The 19,313-nt window shown below is 45.6% G+C and overlaps 1 protein-coding gene across 1 annotated transcript in view; it reads right to left on the bottom strand.

The window, feature by feature from the left end:
• Positions 1–414: 414 nt before the first annotated feature.
• The window catches only part of LOC147632626 (CMP-sialic acid transporter 5-like), a 65,706-nt gene continuing 46,807 nt past the window's right edge, over positions 415–19,313 (bottom strand). Inside the window, exons 7-14 of the mRNA XM_086807427.1 lie at positions 16,603–16,722; positions 16,387–16,464; positions 16,234–16,303; positions 2,889–2,996; positions 2,542–2,675; positions 2,297–2,373; positions 925–973; positions 415–836 (exon numbers count right to left, since the gene is read on the bottom strand). Coding sequence (XP_086663553.1) covers positions 783–836; positions 925–973; positions 2,297–2,373; positions 2,542–2,675; positions 2,889–2,996; positions 16,234–16,303; positions 16,387–16,464; positions 16,603–16,722 — 690 coding nt within the window. The 3' untranslated portion in view covers positions 415–782. The remainder of the gene's footprint in view (positions 837–924; positions 974–2,296; positions 2,374–2,541; positions 2,676–2,888; positions 2,997–16,233; positions 16,304–16,386; positions 16,465–16,602; positions 16,723–19,313) is intronic.

Below are 19,313 nucleotides of genomic sequence, written 5' to 3'. Positions count from 1 at the left end.
CTCTTTCTTTTCCAGCATCACAACCCTCTTTGGCTTTTTTCTTTTTCCTTCTTGGTGTTTCCTTCTCCATGCTGGGTTTAGCTCAAAACCTCCATCTTAGTGCTTATACATGGTCTCATAGGTTATTTTGGCCTCTCTGTGTCCAACTCGTTAACTCTCTGTCCAATTCTTAAAGTATGTTGGGGGTGGTGATAGGTCTTTTACCCTTCATGCTCCTTGAAAATGCTTGATGGCTTCATTCCATTGGCTCCAAACAAAATGACTTGACTGTTACAAATGGAGCTTCCGTTAGCCAGACACTGCAGTAGAAGCGCCTTACAGCAAATGAATGGTAAAAAGGTCCTCAGGATACTCTTTTACCTAACCAGATATTTGATTGTTAAACAGCCTTCTTGAGACCTGCTAATATATTCATACTAAGTGGACAAAGATTGCATAAGCTCTATTCAAGGTTTGAGAGAATGTACACACATTAAAGCCTCATAAGACTCCACGACCTCACTACTGAAGCATCCTTTTGTTTTCACAACTGCCCAACAGGGCTGCTAGGCCAGCACAAGGACCAAATTCTGGAGTTCTTTCATTTTTTGCAAAATTTGTAGTACCTTATCCCTTTGTCTGCTAAGACAGCACTGGAACCAACTGCCGTAGGTGTACAATAGCTTATCCCCCTTATTGCATCAGTTAAAATGAATGCAATGTGAAAGGCTCTTCTCAAGGATTTAATAATGTTGTCAGTACGTCCACAGATCATCTTCATCGTCTTGACACGGCCAGTAGAATTAAGTAGGGAGAAGTGGTTCCCTCTCGCTTCTCATATTTATCTTGTGGGAAACCTGTACCAATGCAATAAACATCACCTAGTGTACAAGAAAAAGCTTCAAAACCAACCAGAAATTTCCCAGCAACACAAAAACAGCTTACTTCTTCTGTGGCACCTGCAGCTATGTCTAACAAAGATGACTCTTTCGACCTGCAGTAAGTAAAAAGAATTAGTCCTTTCTCACAACAGAAATTTCAAGCAAGCCCACAAACCTAACGCAAAAACTCAGAGAGTAAGTTAGATAACAAGGTGATACATCAAGTGTGTCTCTATCATGCACAATGGCAACTAAAAAGAAACTGATTAATGAACAACTGAAACTTAGTTAATGCATTTCAGCCATTTCCCATTCCCAATCTGCCACTATACCGGGTAGAATGCTCAAAAAAATATCCTTCAGCATGAAAGGTTTACACACCTTAACCTACAGAGCTTGGTGTTCATGGCCAAGAAAGTTTTTTGTTCATGGCCGTCTAATCTCAAATACCCAAGAATTTGTGAGGGCCGTGTTTTTTGCAAACACAATCATTATAAGTAGTACTAATGCCAAAGGCATTTGGAGTTGGTCCCCACACATCTATGTGGACAAGTGACTACATACTGCCACCATATGTGTCAAACTATTGCATGACCTTCACAATGGCTTCTTGAGGAAGACACAGGTCTTTTTTTCCTACAAGAAAAGTTTGAAGCCTATAATCACTTTCGAGAGTTTTTGGCCATGGTTGAAAAGCAAACTGGAAAACATGTCGAAATCCAAAGTTCAAACAAGGGGCAAATACAGGTCTCAAGAATTTATGGGATAACTTATTGTCGACACACTACTACTCAGCAAACAAGTGTTTCAAAGGCGTGAGCACCATGTACACACCTTAATCTGGTGCCATGAAAAAGTGTTTCTAAGGTGTGAGTGTCACGTGCACACCTTAATCCGGTGCCATGTAGACCTGATTATTCTTTCAAGCCGCATAAAAGCAAATTTAGAGGCCGTATATGGGCAGTTTGGAGCAGTTTTGACAGCCCTATAGGTGGCCAGGACATGCGCCAAAAGTTGGGACATCTATTGGGCAATGGGAATTTTGATGATGTTTTTGGACCTGAAAATGGCTAGCCGGCCAACATTCAGTCCCCATATAAAGGCAGGTAAACGTTCACTTCATTCATTCAGAGACACGTTGCAAAGCCAAGACCAAGGGCAAGAGAGTCAAGACTAAGGGCATGCAAACATGACATTTGGATAAGCAAAATACACCTCCAAATCAGCATTTTCAATTAACACGCAAAGGAGGCAATAACCATTAGTTTATGCATAGCATCAATTCATGCTACACAATTTTTCATGAAAGAAAACCCTTTGTCTAGCTCTATGTGCGTGTGTGCTTGTGCATGTGTGCATGCAAGGCATGTGCCTGCGTGCACATGCACACACGTGCGCGCGCGCGAGAGAGAGAGAGAGAGAGAGAGAGAGAGTACATTGTATTCATTTGACCATCCAATCGATCGTAGCTTTCACGATGGGCCTCTTTGGGCTTTGACAATGAGGAGAAAAACTGCATCAAGAAGTCCTCAAACTTTGATCAAATGTCATTAAAGAGGAACTAGTGTAACAAGATAACCACTGGCAATCACTGATGAAAGTACTTAAAGAACTAAATCAAAGAAAGTATTGCAACAGGTAACTAACTCTGGTGCAAGAAGATCACAACCATAGCTCTAACCTGATGCATTGAGATGAAGACAATTGAAACACCAAGAATGAAATTGATTGTCAAGGTGTGTCCAAACAGAGATGCAGAAGCCAATCCAGTAAAAATTGTGGCTACAGTGGAGGAGTATTTCTTCAGAATTGTATCTGTTATTTCAGAAACACAGATCAATGCAAAGCATGAAAACAATGTGAGTGTGCATGTGCACAAGTGAACATAAAATCTACACATGTAAGGGATTTCCAAGAAAGAAAGAACAAGATGACTCCCACAGTTAATGATTGCACAAAAACAGTCTTCTCAGCAGTATCAACATGTTCAAAGACCCTGATTCAAGTAGGTTAAGGACGGATCCATACCAGCATATTTGAAAAAAAAGGATGAAAGTATTCCTTGGGCTGCATTGTTGAGGATAAGCAACATTGTGGCTCTTGAATGCCCATGGAAAATGTCAAGATGGTTTCCTCCTAGAACCATATATAGCAAAAAGGCAAACAATTTACTTAGCATAAAAGAAAATAAAAAAAGATGTCCCAAGCTAAAATGCAAATTCGGTGACACACCACTCTCTCTCTTTTTTTTTCGTAATGGTCGGTTGATTAGATTACGAAAATGTAATACAAAGCAAAAGCCGCATGACCAGCTATACAAACATGTACATAGAGGGCGTCAGACTGCACACACTATAAGGCCACATGAGCCATGCCCACCGTACGAAGAGCATGTAACCAGGGGTCAGCTTGCGCCCTGGTGATAACATGTGCATCGATCAAAGAAGAAACTTGCCAAAGCAATAGACCACAAACACATTGGACATGACCTTTCACCCCTGATTGTGAATCAAAGATGAAAGCATTTCGCATGAGAGAGAGAGAGAGAGAGAGAGAGAGAGAGAGAGTAGTGTGTTTTCTGCCAGACTTGTCCAAAATCTAGTCGGCACAGGCGTATTTCTTGCCCAGTGGCTTGCCAGATATGGGAGTTCATTTCTTCAGTGTGGCAAATGGTGATTGAACACACGTCACCCAGGCAGTGTGTATTTGGACATGATCAGCCCCGGGGGAACAATCAGCAACATCTCTCTCTCTCTCTCTCTCTCTCTCTCTCTCTCTCTCTCATATATTGTTTGTATATGGGCTCCACCGATCCATGATGATTCACAGTTGTATCCAGACACATGCACACTTTTTCTTTTGTTTCTTTTCTTCCGATGACCGGAAGAACACAGTTGTATTATTTTTTGTCTCATAGGCCGACTTTGGCCTCTCGTAGACGTTAATATATCTTTCTTTCTCTCTCTCTCTCTCTCTCTCTCTCTCTCTCTCTCTCTCTCTGCAAGGTCATTATTACTAAGCGCTGTCCCAAATAGGGATGCGGGGTCTATGAGACCAAACACCTGAAGTTAGCAATATGGAACTGCAATGGCACCCTGTGGCCGAATCCAGGAGGTTTGAGCAAGATTCTCACATGCACTGATGTTATTATCTACACAAAGACTCATCATAGCCCTAAGAGGGGTTTACCATACATATCCGGGTATGAGTGGGAGTGGGAGTCAGATTTCCGAGGCGAGACCCGCACATCAAGAGAAGTATGTGGCTCGGGAGAGGTAGCTGTCCTTTTTACACCCCACCTCCAATAGATTCTCGGCATCATCCAAAGGACGAGGATGCACAGTATCTTTGGGTGTGGCTATAGCTTACCGGGGACAAAGTCATCCACATTGCTACGTGTTATTTGGCACCGAGCCACTCCCCTTACACCGCACAGCATGGTCAATCACCATACTTACCATTATATGGGGATATTATGGAGTTCTCACATCTGGGGGAAGTCCTCCTGCTTGGGAACTTCAATGCCAGGGCAGGGAGTCAACAGGTCCCACTACTTGAACTGGATGACCCTATCAAACTACAAAAGCCATAGTTGCATTCCGTACTTGTACTCATTTGTTTGATACTTCCAATACGTACCGTACCAGTACCATGTTTTCCATACCCGCACTTAATTTACTCGTTAATTGAATGATTTTTACTTTGTATCCTATCTATGTGCCATCTTTGCTTGATACTAACTCTTCAAAACCCTTCTGGCACCCTTGTTCCTAGCCCTCAACTTCTCCCAATTACCTTCCTCGCTCAATTTTCCTTTTCAATGGACTCACAACGCACAAGGATCTATTTATATTTCAGCTTGTACTTGGTCTTGACATTGATAGCTTTCTTTATTTCATACTCATTTGTGTGTCATTGATGATTTCAAATTTACACTAGTGTCTTTGATCTATTTGTGTGCCTTGGCGCATTTGACATTTCATGTCTAAGAGTATAGTCAATTGATATTTCAATTCTATATGTCCATTTCATGTTAAATGTGACTGATGAATACTTGATCATTTATTCTTTATATATGTTTTTAACCAATTATTAACCAGGTTCTATATTTTTTAAACTCTCTACATAACTAAAGTATGTATCCTTATGTGCATCCTACCATAGACATACCATACACCTATCATCTCATACCGCACCTACATATACTTGACTACCTACATATACCTGACCACCTTGTAGGTGAATTATAAACTCGTAAGTTATTTATAATATATATATTATTATTTATATATGCTAATTGAAAAAGTGAACATACTCAAAGTACTTATCCTAATGCGTGCTGTGTACTCGTACCATACAAGTACCGTACCACACCATACCTAAAGTACTCAACCACTATGACAGGAGCTGGACATCACTGACACACAGTTACAAAGATCATCACAGGACCGTGAGGAGGTCATGGTGTATGGGAGACATTTCTTAGAGCTGGGAGCTGCACATGATCTTGTTATCTATAAGAAGATGTCTCGATGGCCCTCCTCCAGCGCCCTCACCTCCTTCCCTTACCCAGGAGCTACCAACACCGTGGATTACTTGATGGGATCTCCTGCTTTGGCACACCTTCTCCCTGACTTCTCCACCCCGCCACTCCCCTTTGAAGCTGACCATGCCTACCTCTCTCTCACTCTTACTTGCACACCACCTCCCATCTCACATTACACCCAGGTCCATTTTGATCATGAACTTGATGTACACAATTTACACATTTTGTAGTGGACATGTATGTAGGAGTTAGGAGTTTATTAGTGCTAGGCACTAGGGACTTGAGCTTATTTGGATTTTTTTATACCTTAGTGTCACTTATATGCTTTATGGTGACACATGGCCCTTTGTACTTGGACCCCTTGGTCCTTAGATGTAGGGGGGCACATTTTACTTTAGAGGTAATGAGATTTCCTCACACACTTACATGTGAGTTCTTTCCATAGCCAACTTCTCTGTGTGTAAGTCGATTGTGTCTTCTTCGATTCTGTTCAAGCTCTCCATTGCTCTAGCTTCCTTGCCTCTCACCAATATTTGGTATCAAAGCTGCTTTAAGAGGTTCGACTTGTGAAGCTCTCTCTCGCTTTAAACTAGGCACAAGAGTTACTGTTGTACCAGGCAGCGTCTTGACAGTCGCTAAGCACCAACACACAAGCAGTGCATAAGAAAGCCAGGGGCGCTGCAGGTTGGCAGCAGGCGGCACAGGAGCAACAACGCATAGCAGGCGTAGCATCAGCAGGGGCTGCACGTGCTGGCAGCCAATGACGACAGCAGTCGCAGCAGGTGGAACTACACAGGTAGCTGTTGGCGGCGCAACCGACAGAAAAGGTTGAAGTGGGCGCTGCATTGGCAGCTGTTGGCGGCACAACTGGCAAAAAAGACTGAAGTAGGCGCCACATTGGCAGCTGTTGGCAGCACAACCGGCGGAAGCAGCTGAAGTGGGCGCTGCACTGGCGGTGGTGAGCGACACAACCGGCTAAAGTGGCAAATCTGAGAGCTGAGCTGGCTTAGGACACTGCACAGGTGGAAGTTGATGCACGTGGACATAAGTGCTCCTACAGCAAGGGGTGGTGAAGGGAAGCTACAGGCAGGACGTGGTTCTGCATAGGTGGCTCCAACATCGGCGGGATCTACTCTGCAACAAATAGTCAATTACCATCAAAGCAAGTCATCAGGTATACCATTTGATACAGAGCAGTTCTACATTCTTGTTACAGGTCTACAGGCACACTAGGATATGCGATGTAATACTCGTGTTTGCAGTTGCGCAGTGTAGCTTTTGCATTGTTGAACAACGATGGCTCAGGCACAAGATGTATCTGGGTTCTCACCCAGGAGGACAAGTTACATGGAACCAACTACTCGCTATGGAGTTTTATGATTCGGATGTGTTGGTAGCCAAAGGGTTGTGGGATATTGTTTCTGGTGAAGACACACGCCCACCAACAATTCAACCAACTACAAAATGCACCACAAAGGGTTGCAGGTGTTGATGCACAGGTTGCAATCCCTCCTACTACGCAGGAACAGAGGAGATGGGATTCCCGGGATGCACAGGCAATGTCCTTTGATAGCATTGTCGGTCGAGATCTATCATACCACATATACGGTCGTGTAGATCTGCAAAACAAGCGTAGGACACATTGGATAACATGTATCAAACAAGGAATAAAGCACGGGCTGCATACCTCAAGAGGCACCTTGATATTCTTGAGATGCATGAGTGAGATTCTATGACACACCATCTCAACAAGGTCAAGGATTTTTAGGGAACAACCGCTGAACATTGATGAAGTCATACCAAACAAGAAGCTTGTTACTAATACAGTAAATTCTTTGCCACCTTCTTATCTTGGTTTTCATACATCTCTTAATCTCTCAATGAGAGGTGGTAGGGATCCGGTGACTTTTGATGAGCTAGTGGGCTTGCTTTTACAAGAAGAGCAAACAAGGGCCAAATGTACTCATGGTGATGAACAGGCTTTTGCAGTGAAGAAGAAGGAAAGTCCAAGGCTGACTCTAAGAAGTCATCTCTAAGGGTGATACTACCGCCAAGGGTGAAGCTTCTAAGAAAAAGAACGGTAAATGCCACTTTTGCCACAAGCCTGGATACTATATCAATGAGTGTTGTAAAAGGATAGCTCAAGAAAAAGACAGGCAAGGAATCTGGTAATGTGGCCTATGCATCCGAGGGTAAGCAAGAAAATTCAGCCAACTTTGTCGATGATGATTGGGTGTTTTTGGCCATGGAAAAGGTCAATAGTGATTCTTTTGTATCTAGTGATGTATCTCTCAATGCTTCTGAGAAGAGTTCTCCTATTTGGTACATAGACAGTGGTGCTACCTGTCACATAACATCTAGGAGTGATGTTTTCAGCTCTACGCAATCTGTTTCAGGTCAACAGAGTGTCTCTTGTGCAGATCATTCAACATACCTTGTTAAAGGTATAGGCAAGGTGCCTTTGGTATTGGCCAATGGGATGCAGAGTTGCATGAATAAACTATTGCCAAGCAAGGTATGCATGAGGAGTTTGTGAGTGAGAAATGTCTCATCAAGGACTCTAAGAAAGAGTTCCAAATTGTATCCACACGTTCACTTTGCAATGGTTTGTATAGGTTGGATACCTACAACAAACAAACACATCATGTATGCTCAATTGCATCAGATGCAAGGCAATTGAAGTATGGCATGCTAGGTTTGGGCATGTAAATTTCAGAAGTTTGATGCTTTTGCAAAAGCGTAGTATGGTGAAATGCATGCCTCGTATAGAGATCCCCGATGATCATGTTTTTGAAGGTTGCATTCTTGGCAAAATGCATAGAAAGCCATTCCCAAGAGATGGTTCAGTGAGAGTTAATGGCAAATTACAACTCATTCATAGTGATGTTTATGGTCCTATGACGACAGCATCTTTGGGGGGACATCTATATTTTGTCACTTTCATTGATGACTACATCATGATACGGCTAGATGCATGGCCAAAGGTCAAGGTTTGCCAACACAAATTTTGGCTTGAGGCAATCTTATGTGCAGCACATGTGCTGCACAGGTGCCCTACAAAAGCCTTGAACTCAAACACGCCTTATGAAGCCTGGCAGAACAAGAAGCCAAGAGTAGACTATTTGCGTGTGTTTGGTTGTTTGGCATATGCACATATACCTTAAGAGAAGAGATCAAAGCTAGATGATAAAGCTATGAAGTGCATCTTTTTGGGCTATATTAGTGAGAGTAATGGATACAATAGGTTATATGACCTTGCTACTCACAAGGTGCCTACTAGTAGAGATGTTATCTTTGCTGAAAATTCAGGTCAGCCCTCTCTACTACACATAAACCAATCTTTGGAAGCCCAAAGGATATATATCATCATGTCACTTATCCACATGCTGAAAATTCTGGACAGCAGAATATAGGACAGCATGTGCCTCAGAATGATGTGTAAAATCAGCCCACTGAGCAGCCCAAGTTGCTTACAAGTGTTGAATAAGCTATACAAGAAGAGAGGACAGCCATACAAGTGGCTAGCCGCTAAATCAGTCCCTAGATGGCTGATTCATACCCTTGAAGACAGCAAACTTTCAGCTCCTTTGGAAACTAGGACGAGCAGGCAAAAGAGGTGAACTAAGCAAGCATGAGAGTGACTATGCTTGTATGGGTAATTTGTATGATTCAGAGGAGCCAGCTTCTTATGAGCAGGCTCAAGGCAATGAACATTGGAAAAAGGCCATGCAGGATGAATATAGTTCCAATATCAAGAATGGTACATGGGAACTTGTTGACTTGCCTCCTGGTAAAAATGTTACTGGTACAAAATGGGTGTACAAAGTCAAACGGAAGCTAGATGGATCTATTGACGGATTCAAAGCAAAGCTAGATGCTAAAGGATATTCTCAGAGAATAGACTATGAAGAGTTTTTTGCCCCTACAAAGATGACTACTATCAGGACAGTCATTGCATTGGCTGCACACTATGGATGGAGTATGCATCAATTGGATATCAAGACGGCGTTCTTGAATGGTGATCTTATGAAGTGGTCTATGCGCGTGAGCCTCTTGGTTTTGTGGTTGCAAGTCATGAACACAAAGAATGTCTTTTGAGGAAGGCACTTTAAGGACTTAAGCAGGCACCAAGAGCATGGTGTGCAAAGATACATGCACATTTGACCAGCCATGGGTTTCATAATAGTCCAACTGAAAGTACTCTATATGTGCACATTAATGGTGTAGACATAGCGGTCATCATACTCTATGTTGATGACATAATCTTAACAGGGAGTAATCAGCAGAACATTTCAGATTTCAAAGCTGAATTACATAGAGCATTTACTTGGGTATTTAGTTTGTGCAGACAGACGGTGGCATTAATGTCTCAGTCTAAGCATGTAAAAGGGCTTTTGAAGTGGTTTGGCATGGAAGATTGCAAACCTATCTCCACTCCAGTTGAGACAGGTATGAGGCTTACTAGCTTTGATGTAGGTGAGCCTTTTGATGCTACTATTTACAGCCAAGCTGTTGGTGTCTCATATACTTATGCAACACACAACCAGATATTTCTTACGGTGTATCCCTATTGAGTAAGTTTATGCACAGCCTAGGGATAAAGCATTGACAAGCTGTGAAGTGAGTGTTTAGATACCTCCAAGGCGCTTAGTCTTAAAGGATGTTTTATGCTAGGGGGACTGATTTTCAGCTTTATGCTTACAGCGATTCGAACTGGGCTGGAGACTAGGATACTAGACAATCCATCAGTGGATTTTGTTTCTTGCTAGGCAATTCTTCCATATCTTGGCTTAGCAAAAAACCTCTTGTGGCTACTTCTACATGTGAAGCTAAGTACAAGGTAGTCTTCACAACCATGGTTGAGGAGATTGGTTATCGACTTCTGTGCTAGCCAATAGGGTGCTACTCCTATATTGACAGATGGTCAAAGCGCTATGGTTGTGGCAAGGAATCAAGTTTTCCATGCACGGACCAAGCAGATAGAGGTCCTTATCATTACATACGGGAGAGGCTTCATGCAAAGAATATCCGTCTCATCTATTGTCCATCATAGGACAATGTGACAGTTCTCTTCACCAAGGTGCTTCGAGAAAAGTTCAATGCTTTCCACAAAGCTTTGGGCTTGATACCATTTGGGGATTGATCTACTCTGTACATATACATTTCCACTACAGGGGGGATTTTATAGAAGATTTACACATTTTGTAGTGGACATGTATGCAAAAGTTAGGAGTTTTTTTTTTTTTCCGAAAAAAGATCCTTTCATTAGTTATATAAAAACGCCCGTAGGGCTACAAAAGATCCTCTCCTGCTCATAAGAAAGCAGAGCAGAGAACAAAACAAGGCAGCCAGGGAGACTCTCCCTAGGTGTTGAAAAGTACAAGTAACAGTACAAAAAAACTGAGGGGCTATATCATACAATAAGAGGGGGGAAGAGCCAAACAAGTGGCCTGTAATGCCAACGGGGGGACCCCGCATGCAGGGTGTAGAAGGGGCCGCTGCGCCAAGTGGTGTGAAAAGCCTGGCGCCGCAAGATCGCCTCATCCGAGTCGCCCCGGATGCGGTCATACTGTCCTCGCAGGGTGTGGCCAAATCCCCCGAACAGTCTCTGCTGGTGGCTCCAGTCTCCCCTCAAAGGCCCTGAAACACCGGGCCCTCCAAGTGAACCAGATGGTGAAGCTGCTGAGGAGCTCCCATTGTAAATCCCTCTCCTGTGTCCAGCTGGCGGACGAGAAATCCGGTGAAGGAACAAGGCGAGGCTGGCCCCTAATGAATCTGATGGCCTGGCTGTCCTGCTCCGTCTCATAGCCCATAGCAGGCCCTGACGAAGTCAACCAAGCAGCGGCTCCCCATGTATACATACCCTCTGGAGAGAGGGAGGCCAGAATGCGCAGCATCCGCAACCAAATCTGCTGCGCCTGAGGGCAGTCCCAAAGGCAATGTCTCTGTGTCTCTAGAGGGTGGCCGCATCATACGCAGGCCGCCGGAAGACCGCTGTAGACAAGCCAGGTGCCAACTGCTGAGCCCCTGTGGGCGACCAGCCACTGGAAAGTCGAAATCCTGCGTGCCTGTCGACTAGCCCAGAGCCGGGTCCAAAAATCCTCCAGGAACTCCTGTGAGAGTCCCTGCCGCCAGTGCCCCAATGCAGCTGGAGAGACCATCCTCCTCGCCGTCAAAATATGTCACCCCAACCGAACAGTATACTGGAAAAAGGTGATCTCCGTGGCCTCAGGGGATGCATAAGGATCATGCCACTCGTACTCACCAGGGTCCCACTGGAGCCGGGCCAAGGGGCGCACTGCATATGCCCATATGCGCCAATCAGGGAGCACATCTGCAGGGTCTGGGTCAATATGCCACTTCCGAGAAGCGGCGGCCACTACCCGTATCCTCTGAAAGATGCACTCTGCAACCAAAGGCGACTCCACCTCCACTCTGTGAAGTCTGCCCTCATCCTGGATCTCATAGTAGAGGCATCTGCCATCCTCAGTACAAGCTCGGACAGCGATCAGGATCTCCATCTGTGTAAAGGCTCCCATCCACCGTGGGACCACTAGCTCGAGAGGCGTGAACCACTCCTCTGTGAGTGCCGCCTGAATGTCATCCCTCATAATCAACCCCCCTCTGAAGTGACTGAGCCTCTCCACCTGGATCTCCTCTGGGAGGCTACAGAAGGCCTGCCAATCTCCAAAACTACGTGCTGGGCCTGCCGCCAATGGTCCCCAGGCTAGACGAGGCCGAGAACCCAGCATATGACCCTGCTCTGTACGAACCGCTGGGCTCCAGATGAGCGGCTGTCTGGCCCGCTCCTCAACATAAGCAGGAGGTCTCTGAGAGAGCCCCAGTCTCAGCAACTCCCAAGCTCTCAGGATGCTCAAGGCAAATCTGTCCTCCCATCCTCTACTGAGGCCTGTCCGCAGGAGGGGCATGGACATATTGCCCTACGTGCCACTTGTGCTGCCATCTCTTCGCTGGATCTGGGAAATAGCAGGTCCTCCCCCCGGACTGGGAGCTGGAGTCCTCTCAAACCAACCTCCTCTGCCGTCAGATACATGCTCATAGCCTCAGCAAAGAAGAGAAAAAGAAATGGGGCGAGAGGACACCCCTGACGGACTGATCTGGTCAGCTCAAAACTCGGCCCCCGTCCTCCTGCAACAATCAGCACCTGGCTCCGAGCTGTGGAATACAGAGCCGCCACCCCTCGAATCCAACCTGGCTCAAAGCCCAGGCGAAGCATAGTGCCCTCTAAGAATCCCCAATCGACTCTATCGTATGCCTTCTCAAAATCGAGAAGCATCACAACCAAGTCCTCACCAAGAAATCTAGCTCGGGCCGTCGCCTCCCAGAAGGTGAAGATGTTGTCAAGGATACTACGCTCCTTGACGAATCCTGTCTGGGTAGCAGATCATACATACTTGGCATTTTCACTAGCCGGATCACCAGTATCACCAGTCCCCCACATACCGACGCCACACACTACCATCTACTTCACACATGACATGGCAGACATATACACTCGCAGAGTAGAGGATGGGCTCCTGCTCATAAATCCCCTAGCACCTATGGATACCATTACAGCCCAGCTGGCATCACTCCTACACACGGCTACATTACAGAGCTTCCCACATCGTGTCCACTCAGGAGAGCCTACGAGATCTGGACTATGCCCCAGAATAGATAGTATGATGACGAGTGCAGAGCCCTATACTCACGGCTCCGCATACAGAGAGCCTTGGAAGCCATCACAGAGCAGGAGTCGAGGAGAGAGATGAGGAGACTTACTCGCCGCAAAAGGCGGGCCTTCACAGAGATACAGGAGCTAGAGATCTTCCATTTCTTCATGAGTAGAGATAGCCCTATCTCATAGCGGCACTTGAGAGAGCCCCGGACACCGACACCCATTGCAAACCCACAGACATGGCACACATATGCAGAGGGCCTATACCACGCCCCACAGCAGCCACCTATACCTCAGCCAGGAGCCTCGACCTACCACAGCTAGCTTCTTTACCCACTCGATGGTAAAGGAAGCTATCCGCCACCTACAGCATGGATGGGCCGCCGACCATATGGGCCTACAGGGTGAGCATCTCATATATGCAGTAGATTCTTTGGCTCCTTTTCTTGCACACCTGTTTAACAGGGCACTAGCAGAGGGTTGGGTTTGCCTGCGGAGTGGACAATGCACACCATTGTGCCGATCCACAAAACACGGGATATGCTCGATCCGAGCAACTACAGGACGGTTATGGTTGGCCACGTGTTGGCCAAACTCTATGGTGCAGTGTTGGAGCAAGAGCTTAGCTTATATGCCGAGCGAGCAGGTTTACGCTCATCAGGGCAGGCAAGCTTCAGGAGAGCTTTCTCTACCACTGATCATGTATTCACTTTGAGATGTATGATTGATCAAGCCGGAGTGAGGAAGAGAAAGCTCTATTGCTACTTTGTGGATTTCCGCAAGGCATTTGACACAGTACCACGAGAGAGGCTCTTTCAGCGCCTGCAATCTCTTGGCATACCAGCAGATATGACATGGGGCATCTATGCATTATATGAGCAGGTTTTTGGGCGAGTCAGATGCCCAGGAGGTATGTCCGAGACTATTGCAAGCACCATTGGTGTGAAGCAAGGATGCCCACTTTCCCCCATGCTATTTGGGTTATACATTGATGAGGTGACTGACTTCATTACACGGGGAGGCGGAGATGGAGTTGATCTAGCAAGTACATCAGTACATATTATGCTTTATGGTGATGATATTGTATTAGTGTCCGAGCCTCCAGAGGTCTACAACAGCATCTACATGCACTCCATGATTTCTGCACACAGAGGGGTCTTACTGTGAACCTTGGGAAAACCAAGGTTATGGTCTTTCATACATCGAGACAGGGCAGGAGTCAACTGACATTCACTCTCGCAGGACGCCAGATGGAGGTGGTGACATCATACGTGTACCTAGGGGTTACCTTCTCTACAGCAGCCACGCGCTTCACCATGGGATCAGCAGCCACGCGCTAGATTGACACAGGGATATGCAGCATTGGCTATGCTAGAGAGACAGTGCCACCAGGCGCATTTTCAGGAGCTCCGGACGAAGGGGTGGCTATTTGACACATTAGTCACACCGGCACTGATGTATGGAGCAGCGGTATGGGCGCCAGGCCTTGCTACCCATTGGTGGACACAGATAGAGAGACCACAGGCCTCCTATGATGGTAGAGGCCATATTCTAGACTATATGCCTGCTAGACAGATTCAGAGAGATGCCACAGGACAGATTGTCATACAGAGCTTTTGAGGCATCTAGACAGCTGGCTGAGGCAGGAGACAGAGGATCATGGTATGCACAGGTCACACATTGGTTCTCACAGCATGGCCTAGACATGGATCATCTACAACCATTCCAGTATGACAAGATGCACCACATATCCGTCTCTCTCATAGTGAGAGGAACAGAGTATTGAGACAGGACCTATGGCAGCTCTATACACGAGAGACATGGATATTGCCTACAAAGCCTCTTCCACCGAAGATGCTATACTACAAAGATCACTTCATGAGTATCACTGATGATGGATTTATAGAGAGGCCTAGATACATGGAGGGCTTTTTACCACACGGCTCCCGAGTAGCTATTGGTCAACTTAGAGTCTCATCACATCGATTGGAGATCGAGACTGGCAGAGCAGCACGTATCCCCCGAGAGGAGAGTGTATGCAAATTGTGCAGAGAGGAGGTGGAGAGTGAGGAGCATTATATATGCAGATGAAGAGCATATACAGCCATCAGAGAGAGATATCCCATTTTATTCAGAGAGCCACATTCCCTACGCCAGATCTTTGAGGCAGCAGACCAGCGCATACTGGGGAGATTCATTCTAGACATACAGCGTCACATAGAGACATCATTACAGGCTCAGACAGCTCCAGAGGGGGGACGACAGACACAGATTACTACATTTTTTCGGAGATCCACTCCACTCCCAGCCCCTACACAACAGGGAATTACTCTCTAGAGAGTAGAGACACTCAGAGCCCGCAGGAGACAGAGGACACCTGGCTTTCGGACACCACGCCTATATCAGAGAGAGATGACAGAGATCAGAGCTCAGTTTCACAGAGAGGGTGCGGAGTGACTGGCTCGCTTCAGGGCAGACTCAGGCATGTTCTTCAGGGAGCTGTGGACACCCCCTTCATTGATGTATACCATTTTATACCCCCAGTATGGTACAGGATGGAGCTAGCTAGGTTGCATATCATGATTGTATACTCCATGCATATAGCTTTGCATTCTCCTAGTAGTAGAGCTCCATCCCCTCCCCCACTCATTGTACTTATTGCACACCCAGATTCAGCTTTTTAGTTCAGTACTTTTTCATTTTGTTGGGATGACAGAGGATACCCCACACAGGTACACTGATTTGTCTCATAGGCTGAGTTCGGTCGTCTGGAAGACGTTAATAAAATCTTTCTTTCTTTCTTTCTTACTCTCTCTCAGTACTTTCATAGTTCATTTCATGTTTATTTTGTCCTTTTTTTTCTGGACATCCAGAGGACATTGACAGTTGTACATTGATTTGTCTCATAGGTCGAGTTCGACCTCTAGTAGATGTTAATACAGCTTTCTTCTTTTCTTTCTCATGTATGCACAATTTACGCATGTGCATATGCAAGCATGCACACACACAATTTGTTATGTTCTTATACACAAGACACTTAAAACAAATTCAAAAAATTGCAACCCAAAATTACAACCATCCTGACTATCTTGGCAACATTTCTTTTGCATTGCATCATCATGTATGAGGAGAGATGAGGTGCTGGAAACCTGTAAAAGCTGTTGTAATCACAATGGCAATAAAGTTGAAGATTGCCCCATAACCATAAAGGAACAAGTTCTGCAAAACAAAGTACCGAACACAATTTTATAAAAACAAGCGCCAAAAGAACACACAAAAGTGCACTCTTAAACACAGCTTACCTGTAGGTATATGCTCGTGTCAAACTGGCTCTTCAATGCATACTCATTAAATACAGATGCCAGGGATGGTACTGTGACCTGTGCATACATTTAAGACCATATTGCTGAGCTGTACTCGATCAAGCTTACTTATAAAGCTCCAGAACTGTCATAAGATAGCTCCCCAAAAATATGTTCTGTATTTGGATCAATGTCAAATAAATTCGAGATCCTTACAAAAAAAAGTGTGTAAACGTAGGCAATGTGTGCTTCTGGTAGACCAAAGGAGGAGCCTGTAGGTGTTGCCCGCAGTTGATTCACGCTGATCCCAATCAATAACAGCCCTAAAGCTTCCCACTGAGCAATCAAACAGCATATTATTTGTCATATACACACATCATAGATTATTTTGGCAGGGAAACCATCCTATTGAAGCAAGCTTTGAATTATAAAAAAAGTCCAACTTTTAGGGTCCCTTAAGATGCAACCTCAGACAAGAGGGAGGAAAATGTCTCGTCTGCTGTTATAAAACAACAGCCCAACCACCTGTCCATCTGGCTCTTTGGAAGAGCCAGACAGCCATAATTTTCTTTATGCTGATGTGTAAAGCAAAACTTTTATTGCTGGGGCTGCCCATTGAAGAAGGGGGCTTTTGGTATTCCCCCACTTAAAGGCTGCCCCCCCAGCAGCATTAACGCACATAAACAGCCCAGAACAGGCCTCAGAACGCAGCCAAACTCAGTGACTATTGCAACCCAAAGTCCAAACTCTGGTGCTCCAGTAAGCAACAAGTACCTGCATCTTGGCAAAGGAAAGCAGCAGAGTTTGGTCCCCTTTGCTAAGGGCGCACAGACAGGATCATCTTGCACAAAACAATCAGTGTTTCTATAATTTTACTCTCATATGGTGAATCCAATACTCCACCGCAAAAGGAAAAGGGAAAAGACGGCAAGAGGAGGGAAGCCAATGGGGACCAGCACTCTTATCATGTATGAATCTCTCTTACCCTTTTCTCTTTAGTTCATTTAATTCGCTATATAATCAAATTGGTGGCCATCACTAAATTAATGCAGAAGGCTTTCGTGAAGTATATGACATAAAAGGAAAGCTAATAAAGGCTTACAATTGTTTATTCTGCTTGATTTCTTAGTATGAACTCAACGAAGGCACATCACTATTGGATACACGTTGTTGTGTGGGGGGGCACCCAAATTCACTTCCACCATGATGGGGACTCCACTTACTCCAACCATCTCTACCAACATCTAACATATGTAGACCCCAATCTCCCACTAGCCAACCTCACCTCTCAGCTCACCACAATCTTACACACCTCTGCCATAGCCACATTCCCATCCACCAGCCCATCTACCACTAGACCCCCACCGGTACCATGCCCCGGAACGATTGGTATGACAAGGAATGCTGCACAACACGTGAGCATCTCCTACGCGAGGTTGCAACTGGCCAAATCCGAGAGCGAGATGCTCAAAGGATTAACCAATACACAACTAGACGTAAGAAATGAGCACATGTGAAGGGCCAATACATGGACTTATACCAATCTCTCAAAGGTGTGAACCGTACTAAGGGCGGGAAGAAAATCTAGGAGAAATGCCCACCCACACCCATTACATCTCCATCCATATGGCACACATATGCACGATCCCTGTACGAAGTCCCAGGTCAGCCCCCCATCCCACCACCATCACATCCACGCCCCATCACATCCACCTTCTTCACACCCGACATGGTAGCCCGAACCATCCGGAGACTTAAAAACGGTGGACCACACGACCACGAGGGCCTCTTGGTAGAGCACATCTCCCATGCGGGGGAGACTCTGGCACCCCTCCTGGCCCATATGTTCAACTGGGCTCTTTCGGAAGGCTTCCCACCCACCTGGACAGCCCATATCATCACACCCATCCATAAAGCCGGAGATCCCATGGACCCTAACAATTACAAGACTATTATGATTGGCCACACACTGACCAAACTTTATGGGTCAGTACTTGAGCTTGAGCTCAACACACTAGTAGAGAGACATGGGCACAGAGCATCAGGGCAAGCAGGCTTTCACACGTCATTCTCTACTTTGGATCACATCTTCACCCTCCGAGCCATCATAGAAGAGGCCAGAGCACGACATCGACGAGTTTACTGTTGCTTTGTGGATTTCCACAAAGTATATGATACGGTGCCACGAGCCAGACTACTGCAGAGACTCCAAGATTTGAGGGTACCATCAGACATGATTTGGGGTATCATGGCATTACATGAGTCGATCATAGGGCGGCTGAGATGCCCAAGAGGATTATCAGAGGAGATCTCCAGTACCATTGGAGTGAAACAAGAATGCCCACTATCTCCCACTCTCTTTGGCCTCTCCATTGACGAGATTTCGGCCTTCATTGATAGAGGAGAGGGAGGAGGTGTATCACTAGCAGTCATCCTTGTTTCCATAGTACTTTATGATGATATTGTGCTTATTGCAGATTCTCCAGAGGCTCTCCAAAGGCATCTTGACACATTACAGAACTTTTGTGCACAACACGATCTCATAGTAAACCTTGGAAAAACCAAGGTTATGGTCTTCAACACATCCCCTCTTTTCACATCTCGACTAAGTTTCACCTACATGGGCAGCCCAGTGGAGATTGCACACTCATATGTGTACCTGGGAGTCACTTTTGCAGGACCGGTCTTCTCGATGAGCCATGCTGCAAAGGCTAGATTGATGCAAGGGTATTCTTCTCTTGCTCTCATGGAGAGACAGTGCTTCCAAGCGAGGACCGAGATGCGGCTATTTGACACCTTGGTCACTCTGGCATTGATGTATGGAGCAACCTTTTGGGCACCTGATCTTACAGCGGCTAAATGGCCGAAGATAGAGAGGCCTCAAGTCATGATGCTCTTCCATATAATATGCGGAAAACCATCGGTCC

The sequence above is a fragment of the Cibotium barometz genome, chromosome 13 (genome assembly GCF_041138505.1).
Source record: "Cibotium barometz isolate CiBa-2024 chromosome 13, ASM4113850v1, whole genome shotgun sequence".
Classification (NCBI taxonomy): domain Eukaryota; kingdom Viridiplantae; phylum Streptophyta; class Polypodiopsida; order Cyatheales; family Cibotiaceae; genus Cibotium; species Cibotium barometz.
Note: the sequence above shows the minus strand (reverse complement) of the source record. Positions and strands in the feature narration are given on the sequence as shown.